This window comes from Rhineura floridana, chromosome 2 (assembly GCF_030035675.1).
Source record: "Rhineura floridana isolate rRhiFlo1 chromosome 2, rRhiFlo1.hap2, whole genome shotgun sequence".
Classification (NCBI taxonomy): Eukaryota; Metazoa; Chordata; class Lepidosauria; order Squamata; family Rhineuridae; genus Rhineura; species Rhineura floridana.
Window position 1 is genome coordinate 160,048,487 of NC_084481.1, and position 18,013 is coordinate 160,066,499.

Consider the following 18,013-nt stretch of genomic DNA (forward strand, 5'->3'; position numbering starts at 1 on the left):
CAAAATTACTTAGCTCTAAGTTGAGTACAACCCATTATTATATTACTTGTTTAAAAAGTTCTCTTAAAGAGCATGAATGTTTGTGGTGCAAGAAGGAGCTCTAAGGTCATGCATGATGATATTAACAAAAATTAATTCAGAAATGGAGGTGTCTCAGATATCTATAACCAGCTATATAGTGACAATGGTGAAAACCCTTTATATAGGATTGAAAGAAGAAGAGAAAATAATGAGCCTTCCTGAATAGGATACAGCTGGTTTAGTTCCCCCTTAAAAATGTTGCTAGCCTCCCTTTCGGCTTTTTTAAAACCTTCACTACATGATGGAAAGCTAAAAATACTATTTTGATTTTAAAGTGTTCTCTGGCCTGCTTTTTGTGTACAGAATAAATTTACGAAAGGGGCTAGCAATATATTTTGATAAGGAAATGGTTGATGCTTACATCTGCCTTTTCCTTGGTAAGCAGTCACTTGTAATGTTTTTGCAAAGAAACTATATTTATTTATTTATTATACTTGTATATCGCCCCATAGCCGAAGCTCTCTGGGCGGTTTACAGTAACTAAAAACAAATACAATTTAAAATACATCTTTTTAAAAAACAATTTAAAACACAATTTAAAAATTTAAAACAATATAAAACACATGCTAAAATGCCGGGGAGAAGAGGAAAGTCTTGACCTGGCATCGAAAAGATAACAGTGTTGGCGCCAGGCGCACCTCGTCAATCAGATCATTCCATAATTTGGGGGCCATCACTGAGAAGGCCCTCTCCCTTGTTGCCTGCTAAAAATAAAGAAAACCTAACTTGGGTGTTATAAGTGGGATAGAGTATCTCTAGTCAAAGAGAATTCATTCTAGGGTGTAGTAACCTGGGGTTTCATCTTTATTAGGAGGAATTGTAGAGGGAGAAATGGAGTTACTCTAGTGCAGGGACTAGGAATCTGTGGCCCTCCAGTTTTTCAACATCATCATCCCATCACTTGTTGGCCCTATCATTACTGTCAATGTCAGAGCCTCCTAATGAGTTTTTTTAAAATAGATAAGAGTACTGATAAAAGTAAGCACTAATCTAGTACCTGTAATTATTTTTCTTTGAGTAGACCATGGACAACGGTTTGCACAACAGGATTAAGAGGATCCTCAGTGTGGCCAGACACCCACCCCTGCCTTGTTAATTTCAGTCTTCTTTGTACACCACCACTGTCAACTCATTCACTCTCTGGCACTGATTCTTCTTGGAACACCAGAGAGTAAGAAGGAAATCGGAGGGGTGCAACAACATATAAATCAAATAATATATAATAATAAACAACATCATTTTTCCTCTCTGGTGCTCCATGAAGAATCCGTTTACTCGGTATGGTGAGAGAGAGCAAGCAGGTGGTAGCTGCAGCACGCAGATAGAGCCGGAATGGGGATTGTCCACTTGGCTGTAACATGTGCCAGAAACAATTATTCCTACAGCCAGCTGCAGACACTAGACTATGTGGGCGGCTCTATTTATTTATTTATTTATTTATTACATTTATACCCCACCTTTCTTTTCATGATAGAAACCCAAGGCAGTTTACATATGGTTCCCAGGCGGTTTCCCATCCAGGCACTGACCAGACCTGACCCTGCTTAGCTTCAGGAGGGAGCTGGCCTCATGTGCCTTCAGACCATAGCCTGGGACTCTTTAGGCCTCCGGTGTGACCTGGGACAAAGCTGTTGGCAGCTACACTATATTTTATTTGTCTGCTCACCTCTTAAGTTTCTCAAATGTATTTCTGGAGAGAAACAACCTTCCATGTATTTCCTTTCTCAGGAAATATATGAAGCTTTTGAAAGCAGGCACGGGTCAAACAGGAAGCAAAGGGATGGAGCCACGCAGACGTTCAGTGTGGAGGTGCTGTCTGCTCTCCGAAAAATGCTGTTGCAGGCTCCTCGGAAGCTGCAAACCCTCCTGGAGTTTTTCCATAGAGATCCTGCTGAAAAGAGCTCTTCCCTCACACACAGCGGCTCTCCACAGCACATCTTTGTTGACTTTCTCTGGGACTCCTTAAAACGTTTGAAGTGTCTCCAGCTCAATCCAGAGTTGCCAGACTATGATTGGAGGGAGGCTGTAGGTGAAATTTATAGTGCCCTTACCATGTTGGAAGTGAAGACTCAGTCTGGAGAGCTGCGGCTTCTCTGCCGAGAACTTCTGGATGCCTGCTGGGCTGAACAGAGCCCGCTGAAGGAAGAGAGGTTGCTCAGCTGTCTGCTGAGGAAAGACAGCCGTGCCTTGCTCAGTCTGTTCAGCAGCGTATTCCTGGAGAAGATGAGAGAGAAGCTGCTGGGGCTGAAGTCACCTGGCAAAGGTTTGTTTAAGTTTGCATGTTCTCTTTGCTGTTTAATCATCACTGTTGGTTTGTGTTAATCAGGAGATAATGGGTGATCGTAGCTATAACATACAGAGAACCTGCCCATCCTGGTGCAATTCTGTGTCTTAACTATATGTGAAATTAACCCAAATTACGGATGTTTTTAGGTACATCTGAACAGCTGGATGCAGAGCGGGCTGTGATGGCACTGTTTTTGGATCATGAACAAGCTCAGTCATGGAAAGCTACCTATTTCTACTATCTTAGCAGCAACAAGCACTTTTTGGAACAAATTCTGGTAAATCACTTGTGAGACATTTGTGTAAGAAGAGTCAAGTAATAATGTTGATGCCAGTGTTTTAGAGCTAAGAAAAAAGCTTTAAGAATGCTCCTGCTGTTAACATTGAAATCTTTGGCAAGCTACTGCAATATTAGCAGCTTAATGGGTAGGACATCGAACTGCAAACTGGAGCTCTTTGTGTTCTTTATCTAGATTATTCAGATTTGTGGTATAACAGTTATTTCTCTTATATAAACGTGCCTTCAAAAATAAATGGACCCACCTGAATAAAGGGGCTGCAAATGCAGATTACTAAGGGTAAAGTTCTGGGTATATTTTGAAATGGTACCTTTGAAAAGGTTTGAAACAAGAGTGTAAATAGTATATAAAAGTGACTGGGATTTAAGTGAGTTGAACCATTTAATTCAGCTATGAGAATCTGCTTCTATTGAGTTAGGGTGAAAGTCCACTTTGACGTAGTACTGTTCACTCTGATTACCAATACCCCCTGAGATCTCAGAGAAGGCTCTGTCTACCCAAGATCTTTAAATTGAAGGTGTCAGAGACTGGACACGGGACCTTGATGCATGCAAAGCATGTCGTCTTCTTCAGAGCTGTGACCCCTCTGAATTGCTCTATGCCATTTAATGCTTTGAATCATCGTTAGGCTAACAGGTTTTGCTTCTGTACAGAATACTGAAGGGGCCATAGAGAAGTAGAAGAGAGATGATGATGGTATGTTTCCTGCCTGTATTTTCCAGGCAAGAGAAACGGAACATGAAAAATCTCTGGGAACTGCTTCATTTTGACAGCTTTAACATTGCATGGATCATTTTTACTAGTAACTTTCCTTCCCACTTGGGCATTCCACAGTTTTAAAATAAGCAAGTGGTTCTTTTCTCTAGATGACAGCATTAACTTTATTGAAAAGGGAAGACTTCTCCAGTCTCAATAGTTTACTAAGGCAAGAATTCAGCCACCTAAGTCGCCTCCTGATATTGCTAGGATGGACTCAGTGTCGCAGTTTAGAATCCGGAAAAACGCTGCTCTGGACCCTTCACAAATCTCAGGTAAGTTGGGCCTCATCAAGCCTGTGGGGAAAGCACAATGTTTTTTCTGTTTTGAGTCCAGTCAATTTCTTAGAGGAATTGGATGCAGACCTGACTCTTCCCCACTCCTTTTCTTTTTAACAGGGTGTCTGCAGTGACTCAGTATTAAAAGACTTCTGTGATGGCCTGTGTGCCCAAGTGGAGGTTCTTGAATGGTGCATTCAACAGAATAGGTAACACAAGTGTGGAAATGCTTGGGTTTATTAATCTGGCAAAAGCCTTTCTCCCCCATTGGATAATTACATGTGCTGAAACTTAATGATGCATCTATGCATCAATGCAATTGTCTTCATTTTATTCAAAGATGTAGCAGTTTGTTTAATAAGTTAACATCTCTCATTGTGGTAGTCAGTAGAGCTATAATTTGAAGAGGAAAAACAGAGCATAATAAACTGACATGTACAGAGTCACCCTGCTTTAACTGCTAAGAGTTGGAAATAAAGATTGGCCATAGTTAGTCAGCAGCTTTTAGCATCTGAATCTTAAGCAACATTTCCCCTTGATAACTTACTGTCTTCCACTAACCTTGGCTAAACCTGGTGGACTCATTTACATCCAAGCCAGCACAAAAGCCCACAAGATTTCTCTTCCCCTCTTACCTTGTACCCTGTACACAAAAGAGAGGAACCTGCTTATTTAAGCTCTTAACAGCTGCATCCTATTTGTTTCTTCTGTTTCTTATTTTTTAATATATGTCTTTCCAGAATTCAGAAAGAAGAATGGTGATAGACCTCAGACTACCCTTCCGCAATGACCCCTGTTAGAACATTCTGGTTCAGTGCATATTCAGCCTCTGGCTAGAGTAGTTTGTAAGCGGTGGGAGGGGGCTGGGAGAGAGGAAGAAATAACAGTCTGGGAAGGGCTGCTGTTTTCTGTGAATAAGTGGGGAAAATAGATGAACATACTGTATGTGGAGTTGGGTGGAGGGAACAATAGGGGTGTTGGTTGATCTGCATAGCTCCCCCTTGCAATTTTCAGCTGTCTTTCTGATGTCTCCCACCACGTCCATTCAACTATCATTGCCTTTGCAATGAAAAAAAATGTTATCCGAGTAAGCAGATTTGCATAATGCATTATACAATTAAATACCAAACCCGGCTGGGAGTCCGGAGTCTGTGAGTTCAAATCCCCACTCGTGTCTCCTGGGTGTAAAGGGCCAGCTAAAAGATCACCCCCACAGTGAGTGGCTCAGGGGTTACGTGCCCTGCCACCTGTGCAGCCGTGGGCAAGCTGCATAGTCCCAAGGAGCCCATTTGCCCCCCAGCTGGCAGTTGTGGACAAGGAAGGGGCCGTCTTGTGCAGCTGTGGCAAGCTGAGCAGGCCCTAGCTAGCTGGGGAGGACTAGCCTCAGAGGGAGGCAATGGTAAACCCCCTCTGAATACCGCTTACCATGAAAACCCTATCATAGGGTAGACATAAGTTGGGATCGACTTGCAGGCAGTCCATTTCCATTTTCACACTTGATATTTATAGTGAATAGGATTTTTTTTCTTGGTGTAAATCTTTCGTTGGACCTTTTAAGTCCTTTGTTCATACATTGCATATACTTCTGTGGGTTCTTGGAGGAAGGCTGGGATAAAGAGAGAGAATATTTCCATAGAACGGGTGGGGAATCGATGGCCCTGCAGATTTTGTTGGACTCCATCAGCCCCAGCCAACATGGCCAAAGATCTGGGATGATGAGAGTTGTAGTACAACATCTGGAGGGCCACAGGCTCCCCACCCCTGTAATAGAAGGGGTTCTTATCACTGATGACTCTGAATGCATTCTATAAGTTCTTTGTATAGTTCTTCAAAATGTATCTCATACATATATACACCCAAACTAGATTTCCTATCTCTTGTAGTAATATTATCCCAGAGAAAGTTGTTCTGCAGCACTTGCACAGTTTGGAGTGTCACACGTCCCTATACCTTCTCCACCATCTTACCGACATTGTCACCCTGAATGAAGATGCTGTCATTGAGCTTCTTCAGACAATTCCAGCCAGGGACTCAGAAGCTCAAGGTACATTGTGTAAGCAATGTGGATATTGGCCAAGTGTCCATCTAACCTGTCTGTTCATTTACTTGATTGTTACTTGAAATATTTCTGTTGGATATATTGTTGTTTGTCATGGTGAAGGACATAGGTGGTGGCAATCTCCACCTCTCTCCTAACTTTCCTCATATGCCCAGTCGATCACTGCACTCTGCAGGTGAGGGCCTCCTGCAGATACCATCTTATCAGGAGGTTCATTCTGCACAATATAGGAAACGGACCTTTAGTGTGGCGGCACCTACCCTGTGGAATTCCCTCCCTTTGAATGTTAGGCAGGCGCCATCTCTGCTATCTTTTCGGTGCCTTTTGAACACTTTCTTTTTCAACAAGCCTTTTAAGTTGAGACCTATCCCAGTCTGCATCTGTGTCAGAATTGTTTAATATGTTTTTTAATAATGTTTTTAACCCTTTTTAAGGTTGTTTTTTAAAAATGTTTTTAATGCTGTTTTGTTTTAATGTATTTTAAGATCTGTTTTTATGATGTTTAAAGTGTTTTAGTGCTTTGTTTGCTGCCCTGGGCTCCTGCTGGGAGGAAGGGCAGGATACAAACTAACTAACTAAATAAACTGCATTTCAAAAATGCATAATATTCTCACCTTCTTCCAGGTAATTTTGTAAAGTTGCATTTTTTACTTTTTATGTAATGGTGGTAGTAGGTACTGCAGCATCGTTATTACAGTCCTAAGCATGTCTACTCAGGGAACGTAGGAAGCTGCCTTAGACCAGGCCAGACCATTAGCCCATCCAGCTCCATACTGTCTACCTTGACTGGCAGTGTTTTTCTAGATTTCAGACTGTGGACATTCCCAGCCATTCCTGGAGATACCAGGGAAAGACTATGCAAAGGAGTGCCCTATTACTGAGCTATTGTCCTTCCACAGAATTAAGCCTTGTTGAATTTAATGGAATGTATTCTTAGGTCAGCATGTATAAGATTGCCTCCCCAAAGTGTGAATGGTACATTACTGAACTAGGTTCAAGGTATTAGTACATAAGCTGCCTGGGACCAAGTTACCTGAACGTCCACCTTGTCCCTTATGCACCAGCCATATCACTGTGATCATCTGAAGTAGTTTGGAAAAGTTACTTTTTTGAACTACAACTCCCATCAGCCCCAGCCAGTGGCCATGCTGGCTGGGGCTGATGGGAGCTGTAGTTCAAAAAAGTAACTTTTCCAAGCTCTGCTCCTGACTGCCCCAGAGATATCTCACATTCATTTAGTTTCTACTTGAACCAGAGCTTTTAGAGCAGTGACACTAGTATTTGGAACACTGTTCCCATTGAAATCAGACAGGCACTGACAATCCTGATATTCCGTTGCCTGCTGAAAACATATTTGTTTTGCCAAGCATTTTTAGAGAATGGTCGTCTGCTCAGTATTTGATGATTCTGTAATTTTATGATTTTAAAGTTGTATGGTTTAATTATTTTACTGTACACCTCCTTGATATTTTTAAATAAATGACATTGAGACTATTCGGAATGATATATTTAGAGGGCAGTCTTATATTCTGGATATCTACATAGTCTGAGAACTTGTCCTATTGTGTTTGGAATGAAGGTTTACATATCTTGAAATGTGCTGTTGGTTCCCTATTGCATTGGTAACAAAAAGGGGAAAATATAATTGGTACGATGCATGGAACACTCTTTGTGTAGATGTATGGTGAAGGTGTTCAGTGTGGAAGTTGAAATGAACCAAGAATAGCAAATAGTTAAGAGATTACAAATATTAGCATTACAGTATTTATACAGTAGATTTCTAAAAGCTGAAAGTTCTTCACATACAGTAATCTGGTTTTCATGCATTGGTAAACTATGGTTTAGCACTATGTGTATGAGCTATAGCAAACCCGAGCAAGGCCTCGGGCTCATGCCCTCCCCCTCCCCTTTCCTTCTGTGCAGCCAGGAGAAGGGCTTGGCTAGCATTTACTTTGAGTTTCCAAGAATCCTGGCTTATATGGCATATGAACCGGAGATTGTAGTTTAAAAGAAACTCTGGTTAGTTAAACATGCAAGCTTTATAACCCATGGTTTGATGTTGGCCTGTTTAAAAATTGAATAGAGTTTGTTTTAAAGACCAGTCTCTGGGTCCTACATAATGCTGAGCCAGAATTCTTTGAAATATTAAATATTATAGTAAATATTAGCAAAGTCCTTCTGGCTGCACAGAAGAAAGTGGGTGGCGTGGGGGGAGGAAGACACATGAGCAACTCAGACTCATGCTAGCTCTTGTGAATAGCACTAAACCGGGGTGGCTGGTCTCTGGCCCTCCAGATGTTGTTGGACTTCAACTCCCATCAGCCCCAGTTAGCATGGCTAGTGGTCAGGGCTGATGGGCGTTGTAGTGAAGCAACGTCTCGAGGGCCACAGGTTATCCATCCTTGCACTAAAACATTGTTTAGCATTACCACATTATTGCAGCTGTGTATGCAAGCCAGCCCATTATGTGCATAAAGCTTACAACACTCATGTGGGTGCTAGGTGGTTTCTGTGACGCCGTCCCCTGGTTCTCCCTGTCAGGTTCCCACCTGCTTGTGGCTACTGCCTTTCACTAGGCACCACCAGGGACACCACCAGTCCGGACTGTCCTTTATATGGTTTCTCACTCCACTCTAGCACAGATCTCACTAGATCCCACTGCTAGGCAACACCACCAGTCACGTCCTATAACCAATACTCCCAGAGACTTTGCCTGAGTCTCTCTTTAGCTGGTTACTTTTGTGACTGCGTGCTTATGCTGTTCCCAACCCCCTTGTATCTTTATATATAAAGCATACAACTCTGGGTTGCTCTGGATACTTGACTTGTTACTATTTCTCCCTTCACCCCTGCCACCATTAGATACTGCTTCTGTTCAGCCTTGGTAATTACCTTGCCCTCCCTTCTGGTCTGTATATCCCCCAGCCAAGGATCAGGCCTTTGGTAAACCAAATAAGTATTTATTAAATATCAGAAATAACAAGATTAGTTTTAGAATGTTTCACAAGCGTACGGTTTCATCTATTCCTGTTTTGTACTTGACTTATTATTAATCAGAACTCCAACTCCCTCTTTCTCCACACTCCTGACCTCCACCCTCAAACCCCTCTTTCTCCACACTCCCAACATCCACCACCAAACACCTTCTTCTCCACCCTACTAACATCCATCCACCAAACACCTTCTCCACCCTACTAACATCCACCCAGATTCAACTGTCATTCTTCCATTTATACTCCCAGCCATTCAAACGCTCAGCCAATCGTCCAGCATTCTACTGCTCATGTACTCCCCCCTCCTCTTTCACTCCACTTACCATATGTCTTCTATATAAACAGCACTTACCATATTTACACTATAAGCAGGAACATCACATCCCCCCCCCTTAAAATAACAGCAAAGTATTATTCCTGCTCTAGGATTCATACGATGCGTTAACAATAAAAAACAAGTCTCTTTGGGGAAAATGTCTTTTTTTTGCACCCACGTTTGGGTCATGTCACTGCAGTCCTGGCCACCTGCCTTGAAAGTCCATCAGCCAATACATTGTCCTTGCCTTTTATGAACTTGAAGTCCACCTGGTAATCTTGTAGAGCCCAGGACCACCTCTGCAGCATAGTGTTATGATTTTTCATAGTCTGTAACCATAACAATACTCGATGATCCGTCGTCACTGTAAATCTTCGTCCCCACACGTATGGGCGCAACTTGCTCAGTCCCCACATGACCGCTGGGCACTCCTTTTGGACCGACGAATAATTCTTCTCCCTTGATGTCAGCTTGTGACTAAGATACGCCACTGGATGTCTGGTGCCTCCTCTCTCTTGTAGCAAGACGACTCCCAGTGCTAGGTCTCACGCATCCGTAGCCACGATGAATGGTTGCTCGTAATCTGGTGCTATTAATACAGGCCCTTGGCACAAGGCTTGCTTCAGAAGGTCAAAAGCCTTTTGACATTCATCCGTCCACACCACACGCTCAGCACACTTTTTCCTTGTTAGCTCATGCAAGGGGTTTGTGATTTCCCCAAAATCTTTTACAAATTTACGGTAAATACCAGCCACACCTAAAAATGCCCTAACTTGTTTCTTAGTTAAGGGGATGGGTCACGATTGTATTGCCTCAACTTTGCTCCATAAGGGGGTTATTTTCCCACTCCCCACCTTATGTCCTAACTAGATCACTTCATTCAACCCAAACTGGCATTTCTTGGCTTTTATTGTTAGCCCTGCTTTCTTAAATGCCTCTAATACTGCTGTCAGGTGTTGGACATGCTCAGGCACCGACTTGCTGAAAATGGCCACATCATCTATATAGGCCACTGCGAAATCTGACATGCCTCGCAACACAGTATTAATTAGTCTCTGAAAAGAACTTGGTGAGTTCCTTAGTCCCATGGGTAAAGTCACAAACTCATATAACCCATCTGGTGTACTGAAGGCAGTTTTGGCTCTGGATTGCTCGTCTAATTCCATCTGCCAAAATCCTTTACACAGATCTATGGTAGAGATAATGGTTGCTGCTCCCAATAGCTCTAACATTGCGTCCACCCTAGGCATAGGATATGCATCTGGGACAGTAATTTTATTGATTAAACGATAATCAATACAAAACCTTGTGGTTCCATCTTTTTTTGGAACCAGTACAATACTTGAGGCCCAGGGACTGATGGATTCCCTGATCACTGCTAGTTCCAACATGTCTTCAACCTCCTTTCTAATTTCATTCAAAACTTTCCCATTCACACGGTATGGAACAGATCTGATAGGGGCATGATTTCCAGTATCAATTGAATGTCTGGCTATACTGGTTCGGCCAGGTTTATTGCTGAAGAGATCCCCATAATTTTTTAAAACTCTTAGAATCTCTTTCTTGACTTCTTCCTTCACCTCCTCCGACCATTCCAATTGATCTACCCCTCCTTTTGCTTTGCTTTCCTGTACCAAATCTGGAAGTTCAGGCCCACTTCCCTCAGGGAATAAGGTAACTTGCAACACCTTTGCATCCCTGGTGTGATAAGGTTTCAACATATTTACATGAACCACTTTATGCTTTTTTAATTGGTCTGTGGTTATCACATACGTCACTGTGTCAAGCTTTTCCCTTATGGTATATGGTCCCTCCCAGTTGGCCTGTAATTTATCGTGTTTCCTGGGTATGAATGCCATAACAATATCTCCCACATCATACACATTCTCTGGCTGTTCTATCATACCAGTAACTTTGCTTCAAACTTGCATCCTTATCCAGCTCTTCCCTGAACTGCTCTGCCTCTTCACTAGAGACCATTCGATACAGTTTGTCTCTTTTAGCAGGCGTGCCAGGGGTTGCTATGGCAACCTTAGGCTCGATAACAGGTTCCACCCTGTTTTCTTCTGCCTCTGTTAACATGGTTTCTGTTGCTTTGCCAAGTTGTTGTCTGGTCACCACATATATTTTTCCTTGCGCCCCCATAACATCTCTTCCCAGTATCACTGGTTCTTGTTGTTGGGCATTAATACCTACTTTACATATTTCCTCCTTTCCTCTCCACTTTAATTTTATCAGGGCCATGGGTATGCTTTCTGGTTCACCCCTCACTCCTTGGATTGTCACCGTTTCCTGAGATAATATTTCCTCAGATTTTATCAAATCTGGCCTCAGTAACGTCTGAGCGGCACCAGTATCAAGCAATGACCAATAATTTGCCCCTTGCACACTCACTTCTTCCCTCAGACTCGAATCAAAGTCTTTTACATTTGTCCAGTTTATCTGGCAGAACTGAACCTTCTTCGTTTCTAACTCCCTTGGTTCTGTTTTCACTGCCCTTCCCTGAGCAGGATTACCAATGGAGTTGGCAACCTCACATTGAAAACGTAGGTGCCCCGGTCTACCACATTTATAACATAATTTCTCCTCCATTTTAGGGTACACAGATCCACTCTGGGGTGTCCTGTGCCCTTCAGACTTCATTGGAGGACTCACTCGCTGTGGTACCACATCCTTTCTGCCACCATTATATGGTCTGGGTTTAAACTCTCTTGATGTTTTCCCCACCCAGCCAGTTCTATTGGAGGCAAAGTGATCTGCCAACTCTGCGGCCTCTTGAACAGATGGAGGGGAACGGTCTTTGACAAGGAGCCTTATTTCTGGTGGTAACTGATGGTATAATTGATCCAGTATCATGAGGCTTTTCACCTTTTCCACTGACTGAGCTTTGGCACTTCCCATCCACTTTCCAAATATGTCCATCAATTTTGCTCCCAGTTCAACAAAAGACCTCCCTGCTTGGATCTGACAGTTTCAAAATAACTTCCTAAAGTAGTCAGGTCCCAGTCTGAATCTTTTGTACACTGCCTCTTTAAACTTGGCATATGTGACAGGCCTGTCTGAGGGGAAATATTGGTATACCTCTGCCAATTCCCCTTTGATCAGATTTGATAAATATTGCATATATTCATCCTCCGGTAGCCCCCACATCTGAGCTGCCTTTTTGAAGGTGTTGAGGTAAATCTGTGGGTCTTGTCCAGGTTCAAACACCACAAAATCTTTTGGTGTAACCTTTATTTTGGTTTCATTTCTGTCCTTTCTTGTTTCATCAGAATGAAACTTCTCTTTCAAATTTTAACTTTTCCACCTGTATCTCAGCATCCAATGCTCATTGCTTCTCCCTCTCTTCAAACCCCATTCTCATCCTTTCAGTATCCAGTCTCATTCTCTCAATTTCCAACTCCCGCTGCTTTTCCTTCTCTGCACCTTCCATCCTCAATCTCTCAGTTTCCAACTTTAACTTCTCTCTCAAATACTCTATATAAGCGGGATTGCTTGAGTACCCTTCTGGGTTCTCTTCTCTGACAGGTTGTTTTTGTTGAACAGATGCGAATGCTATCAATGCTACTCGCAATTCATCTACCCCTTTACCCTCGTGAGGTAAATCAAATGTTATGCACTTCTCTACCAGCTCCTCTCTTTTCATCTTTATATATTCAGCCATGTTTTTAGGGGTTCACTCGCACTTTGCCACACACTCTTTGCCAGTCACTCTCACAAGTAATCTTTATTTGTTATTTCTTTTAGCCACACCACTTTTAGGGACTCTCTATTGTTAGTATCCCACCGCTACAGCCACCACATGTGACGTCCTCCCCTGGTTCTCCCTGTCAGGTTCCCACATGCTTGTGGCTACTGCCTTTCACTAGGCACCACCAGGGACACCACCAGTCCGGACTGGCCTTTATATGGTTTCCCACTCCGCTCTAGCACAGATCTCACTTACCATATTTACACTATAAGCAGGAACATCACAGTTTACTATTGTATTAGCGAACCTAAGCTCGTGTATTAGGGAGTGGGACTTTCATTCTAAGTAAACATGCATAGGGTTACATGGTAAGCTTGTGGCTGAGGACAGATTTGACTTCATATGCTTGCAACCAAATTAGATGGGATATTGGTCATGTGGCCGGTTCTGATGTGCATGATTTTTTTTTAAAAAAAAAATATTAATAGCCAATATATGTTAGGGTGAGGCAGATGGGGACTGTGGCATGGGAATAAGGAGCCTTCAGCTCTTCCAGACAGAAGTGGCAAGTGTGTGCACATCTGTTTTCAAGTGCGGAGGCAGGGAATCCCATTGGTACAAGTAGGAGCTTTCCTGTCATTGTGAAATGCAGGCACAGGGAGGGACAAATCCAATTGGGGCTGTGACTGTGGTAAGGCTGAAGCCCCTCTCCCTTGCACTAGAGCTCCAGTCTGGTTCACTCCCATCTCCGTGGATGCTGGCTCCTTATGCTTAAAGAAAATGCATGCCAGAACTAATCATGTGACTTAATGTTGCAATCAGTTTGGCCCTTAGTTACTGCCCAGCTGTCAAGTACAGCTCCAGGTGCAGATGAAGCATAAGAGACAAATTTTGGGTCAGCTGAATCACTGATAGCAGGAATCTGTAATTGAGTATTCCATAATAATCAATCCTGCTATTGTTTTCATAGGGATTAATGCTATTCATTAGTCCTAACAAATGTATTGGTTTGCAACCTCTGTATCTTTGTTTGGAATTGACTGGTGGCAGTGATTCCAGGATCTGGAAAATGATTGTAATTTTTAATGGCTTCCCTACAGCTGACTGAACTTACCTTTCTGTTTTCCACATTCTTTTTTAGGTTCAGCAATGGTGCCAGCTTCCAGCTGTCTGAGTCAGCAACGCAATCTTGTTCTTTTCCGGGCATTTTGTGCCATGAAATATGCCATATATGCACTCTGTGTCAATGCACACAAGGGTTCGCATTGCAAGGACTGTGCAGACCGTTTTGTCAGTGATGTACCCGATGAGCTGCCTGGCCAGTGCAAACCTGCATATCAGCCTCTTTGCACAGGTCTGGTACCTTGTGTATACATTGTATCTGGGTGTACTCAGTGTTTTTAATTCAATATGTATCTACTTCTTTCTGCAGTCCAAGACATAGCTGAATAGGTTTATTTAGAACTGTAAGCGATGCTAGTGCAACAAGAGATATTGCAAGCAGTCTTGCCATCATTGCCCCACATTCCTTGGTCAGATTGGATGCTGTGCCCCATTATTTCTTTGGCAGGGAGTACTCCACTTGTCCTGATTTTTTAGGGGGGATGTATGGAAGGAGGGGACAGCCAAGTAAGGACTTATGGATGAAGGTGGAGAAGGAGTCCTCAGGACATGAAACTTTACTGAGAGGTTTCCAGAGATGTAAAGTGCTCCAAAGTAGCAGCACATTGCTACAGAGGTTTAAGTGGCCCACCAAGGTGTAAGTCTTTATTGAGGCCAGATGTCACATGTTTTTTTTATACCTCTCTCTCCCTCCCCTAAATCCATTCAGTACTTCCAAAAGTAGACATTGTAAGAACAGAAACTGGAACAGGGTGACCAGAATGTATAGAGAAATATTACATGCCTATTTCCTTTTTTAGCTTTTTTAAATCCAAAAAGATCCTTGAGAGAATCCTTTTCAAGTTCAAGACCAGTTTACATTGGCAGTTGCAAATCATATGCAGAAGGTTTGGGCATACCCATTTGCTGATTTGTGGAGACCTTATGGTGACAATTCAGCCTTCATGCTATCTGTGTGTGCAAATATGTCCTTTTTAAATAAGTACACAACAGTGCACAACAATTGTTACATAAGGATAACATATTTTCCTGATCTGTTTTCATCATAAGCTGTGAATGGAATTATTTAATGTGTGCTCACTGTTGAGGATAGCATTTGGTTATTTTTATATATCAGGTTAGACATGTCTCTGTACGCTCCTTCTCACAAGCACCCTTGTCCTACTCCTCCTGGTCTAATTCTGCTCCCTCCTTTTATAATCTGGATGATATGGGCTAGTGCACCAGGGACAGGGCTATAGCTCTGTGGTAGAACATCTGCCTTGCATGCAGAAGGTCCTAAATTCAATCCCCAGCATCTGCTGCTGCCAGTCAGTGTCAACAATACTTAGTTAGATGGATCAATTGTCTAACATGGTATTTTCTGTTTGGGAATGACTGATGGTGCCTAAGTGATGTAGAATGTCAAACCAAGTGTTAGACCTCTTCATTCTGTGCCCATGTCAAAAGCCCCAGAAGTGTTTTTTATCTGGGGGCACTTAAGGCAGCCAGGATATGATGAATGTTGCCTAATTTTCAGGCACATTTATATATCTGCTTATTTAGTGGGCAAATATTAAAGTTAGAAGCTTTTCCCCCTGTTCTTAGGGGTATTTTTGGTAAACAATAAACAATTTTGTTGTATGTATTACATATTTTATATGGTATTTAAAGATATATATATTTGTTTTGTCTTGGTGTGATCTGTGAACTGATTAGAATAGAAATAATTATTTATTTAATTAGCATATAGGCCACGCACATGTACTTGGGAGCAAACCCTACTGAACTGGTTGGGATTTGCTTCTGAGTAAATATGCATAGGATTGGACAGTTGGATCATAAGCCAGTTCTTTTCAAAAGGTGAAGGTGGGCTGTTAATGGGATCTGTATTAAATTCCAAAAGGGATCTCAACTGTGTTGAAAATCCACTGTTCATGAATATTCTAGAATAGTAGAAGAACTAGAAGATCATTGTTCGGGGCTGAGCCTCTCCACATATTACCTCAGGTCGGCTCCTCCCTCCCCCTGCTCCCATGGCACAGCAAGGAGGGCTGTTCAGTTGTCTGTCGAGTTCTAGAGAATAAGCTGCAAGTTGTCAGTCACCTTGGACTACAACAGCAGTCTTTTTCTTTTCTGATTATCATTGGAAGTTCTCATTTTCCCATGGCCAGTCTTAGAGGGCTTTGTAGCTCCTCCCCCACCTTCCCTTTTATCAGGGTCCCTGGGCCATATGATTTCTTTGAAACAAGATAAGTTTTGGCAATGAAGGGATTGTCTGGAAGCAATAGGGACACCATGCCACTTCCTATTGGCATGCCTGCCAAGTACATTCTTTATATTATTCAGTGCCATCTATATGTATGGTGGTTTACAAAGAACAGGTATGATAGGTCCCTATCCCAAAGGGGTTACAAGGGGGCATGTTTAGGAGTTTGGGGTAAGTAATAAGATAGTCAACTCATCAAATGTGATGGGGGAGAAGGAAGAAAGGGCAGAAGGAAGTGCTGGAGGTGGAAGAGAAGGGAAGAAGAGAGCTAGAGAGTTCGAAGCACATGGATCCAATAGTTCTTTAGTTATTATTTTTAGCATTTGGTCCTTAAACGAGGAGAGGAATGAGGGGAAGGGAAATAGTAAATCTGTTTTTAATATTTTGTTTTCACAAATACAGATTATGCAGGTCTCTTTGTGCAATATCTTGCCAAGTGCCAGCAGTTTTTAAAGACTGTCCCTGTTCCTCTACGCCTGGAACTTCTGGAGAACATCTTCTCCTTGCTCTTTGTCTCCTACAGCGACCTTTGCAGCGATGATCCCCAAGAGGAGGACAACACAGAAGAGGCTGGTTTCGAGAAAAAGAACTGTGGTGTAAGGAGACTTGAGCGTTGTCCTAGCCAAGGCTCTTCCACCTCAGCAAGTCCACAGAACTCTGAAGGGCCCGGAAGGAGGTCTGAGAGAGACACTGCCAGTACATCTCATGAGCCTGTCGGCATCCAAAAGCTGCTTGATATGGAATCAAATAGCAACAAGTGTGATTCCTTCAGATGGAGCTATCTGGATTTGAAGCATTTTATCAGTGACATCAGTGGATTTTTAGTGGATGATGTAGCAATGGAGATGGTTCTCAAAATGCTCCTGGACCATCTGAAAGAAATTGAGGACTCCTCCCCATGGGACTCGAGGCATGTACCTCAGGAGGAGCTGACACTGCTGGACTGCTTGAGTTTATCTGTAAATAGAGATAGTTTTAGTTGCCGTGTGCAGTTGCTCTCCAAGTACCTCTCTGAAGCTCAATGGCGGCACAAAATAGTGCTTAGCAACAGAAACGCAGGTAAGGGTTTCCAAGGGGTTTACTACTTCAGTAGCTCTTTGAAACTGCCAAGCCAGCATCAAGAGTCTTCATACAATGAAGGAGCCAGAGATGCTCTATGTCTCATAACTAGTCAGGAGGAATTCTAGTTTTCAGTAAAGTGTGTGATGGGATGTTCTGCAACTGTCATCCCCAACCTAATGCCCTCTGGATGTTTTGGCCTCCAGCTCCAGTGAGCATGGCCAGTAGTTGGAGATTATGGGAGCTGTAGTCTAACAACATCTAGAGAGCTCCATGTTGGGGGAGTCTGCTCTACAACAATGTCTTCTAGCAACATATATCTAGCAGACAATCAGAAATGCCAAGATAAGGCTTTTTTTTGGGGGGGGGAGGCATGCAGTTGAGTACAGTGGAGTCTTTGAGCTGTGTAAGGGTGCTCGAGACTTAATGGTGCTCAAATTCCTTTGTGCCATGGAACAGCTGCATTTTGATAGGCAGCTCACCTGCCTCATCACCTGTGGTGCAGTTATGGAATTTTAGAGTCTGGACTTAATGGTCTTCTCTCCCCCCCCCCTTTTTTTTCCAAATGGGAATGCATATTGCTTCACTTAATTTCAAATGTGGTAAGCCAGCTCATTTGAAGGACCTCCTACTCATTTTACTGAGTGGGGCCCTGGACTTCTGCCCCAAAGTCCTGCACTGATGGCACCAGTTAGTCACATAAGTCTATTGAATGTGGTCCCACAAGTAGTTGGGGGGGGGAGTAGGTTGTGATGCTTCATGTCAGATCAGTTCTTCAAGCAGCATGTGTGAGGGAGAAGCAAGTCGGAAGACAATCTCTGAAGA

General features: G+C 42.8%; 1 protein-coding gene across 6 annotated transcripts in view; it reads left to right on the forward strand.

Annotated features, from left to right (window-relative positions):
- The window catches only part of ZFYVE26 (zinc finger FYVE-type containing 26), an 88,313-nt gene that overhangs the window by 7,151 nt on the left and 63,149 nt on the right, over nucleotides 1–18,013 (forward strand). For all 6 annotated transcript variants that reach the window (XM_061611061.1, XM_061611064.1, XM_061611065.1 and 3 more), the window contains exons 5-11: nucleotides 1,810–2,344; nucleotides 2,515–2,645; nucleotides 3,533–3,697; nucleotides 3,821–3,909; nucleotides 5,584–5,744; nucleotides 13,901–14,113; nucleotides 16,532–17,188. In XM_061611061.1, the coding sequence (XP_061467045.1) occupies nucleotides 1,810–2,344; nucleotides 2,515–2,645; nucleotides 3,533–3,697; nucleotides 3,821–3,909; nucleotides 5,584–5,744; nucleotides 13,901–14,113; nucleotides 16,532–17,188 (1,951 nt within the window). The remainder of the gene's footprint in view (nucleotides 1–1,809; nucleotides 2,345–2,514; nucleotides 2,646–3,532; nucleotides 3,698–3,820; nucleotides 3,910–5,583; nucleotides 5,745–13,900; nucleotides 14,114–16,531; nucleotides 17,189–18,013) is intronic.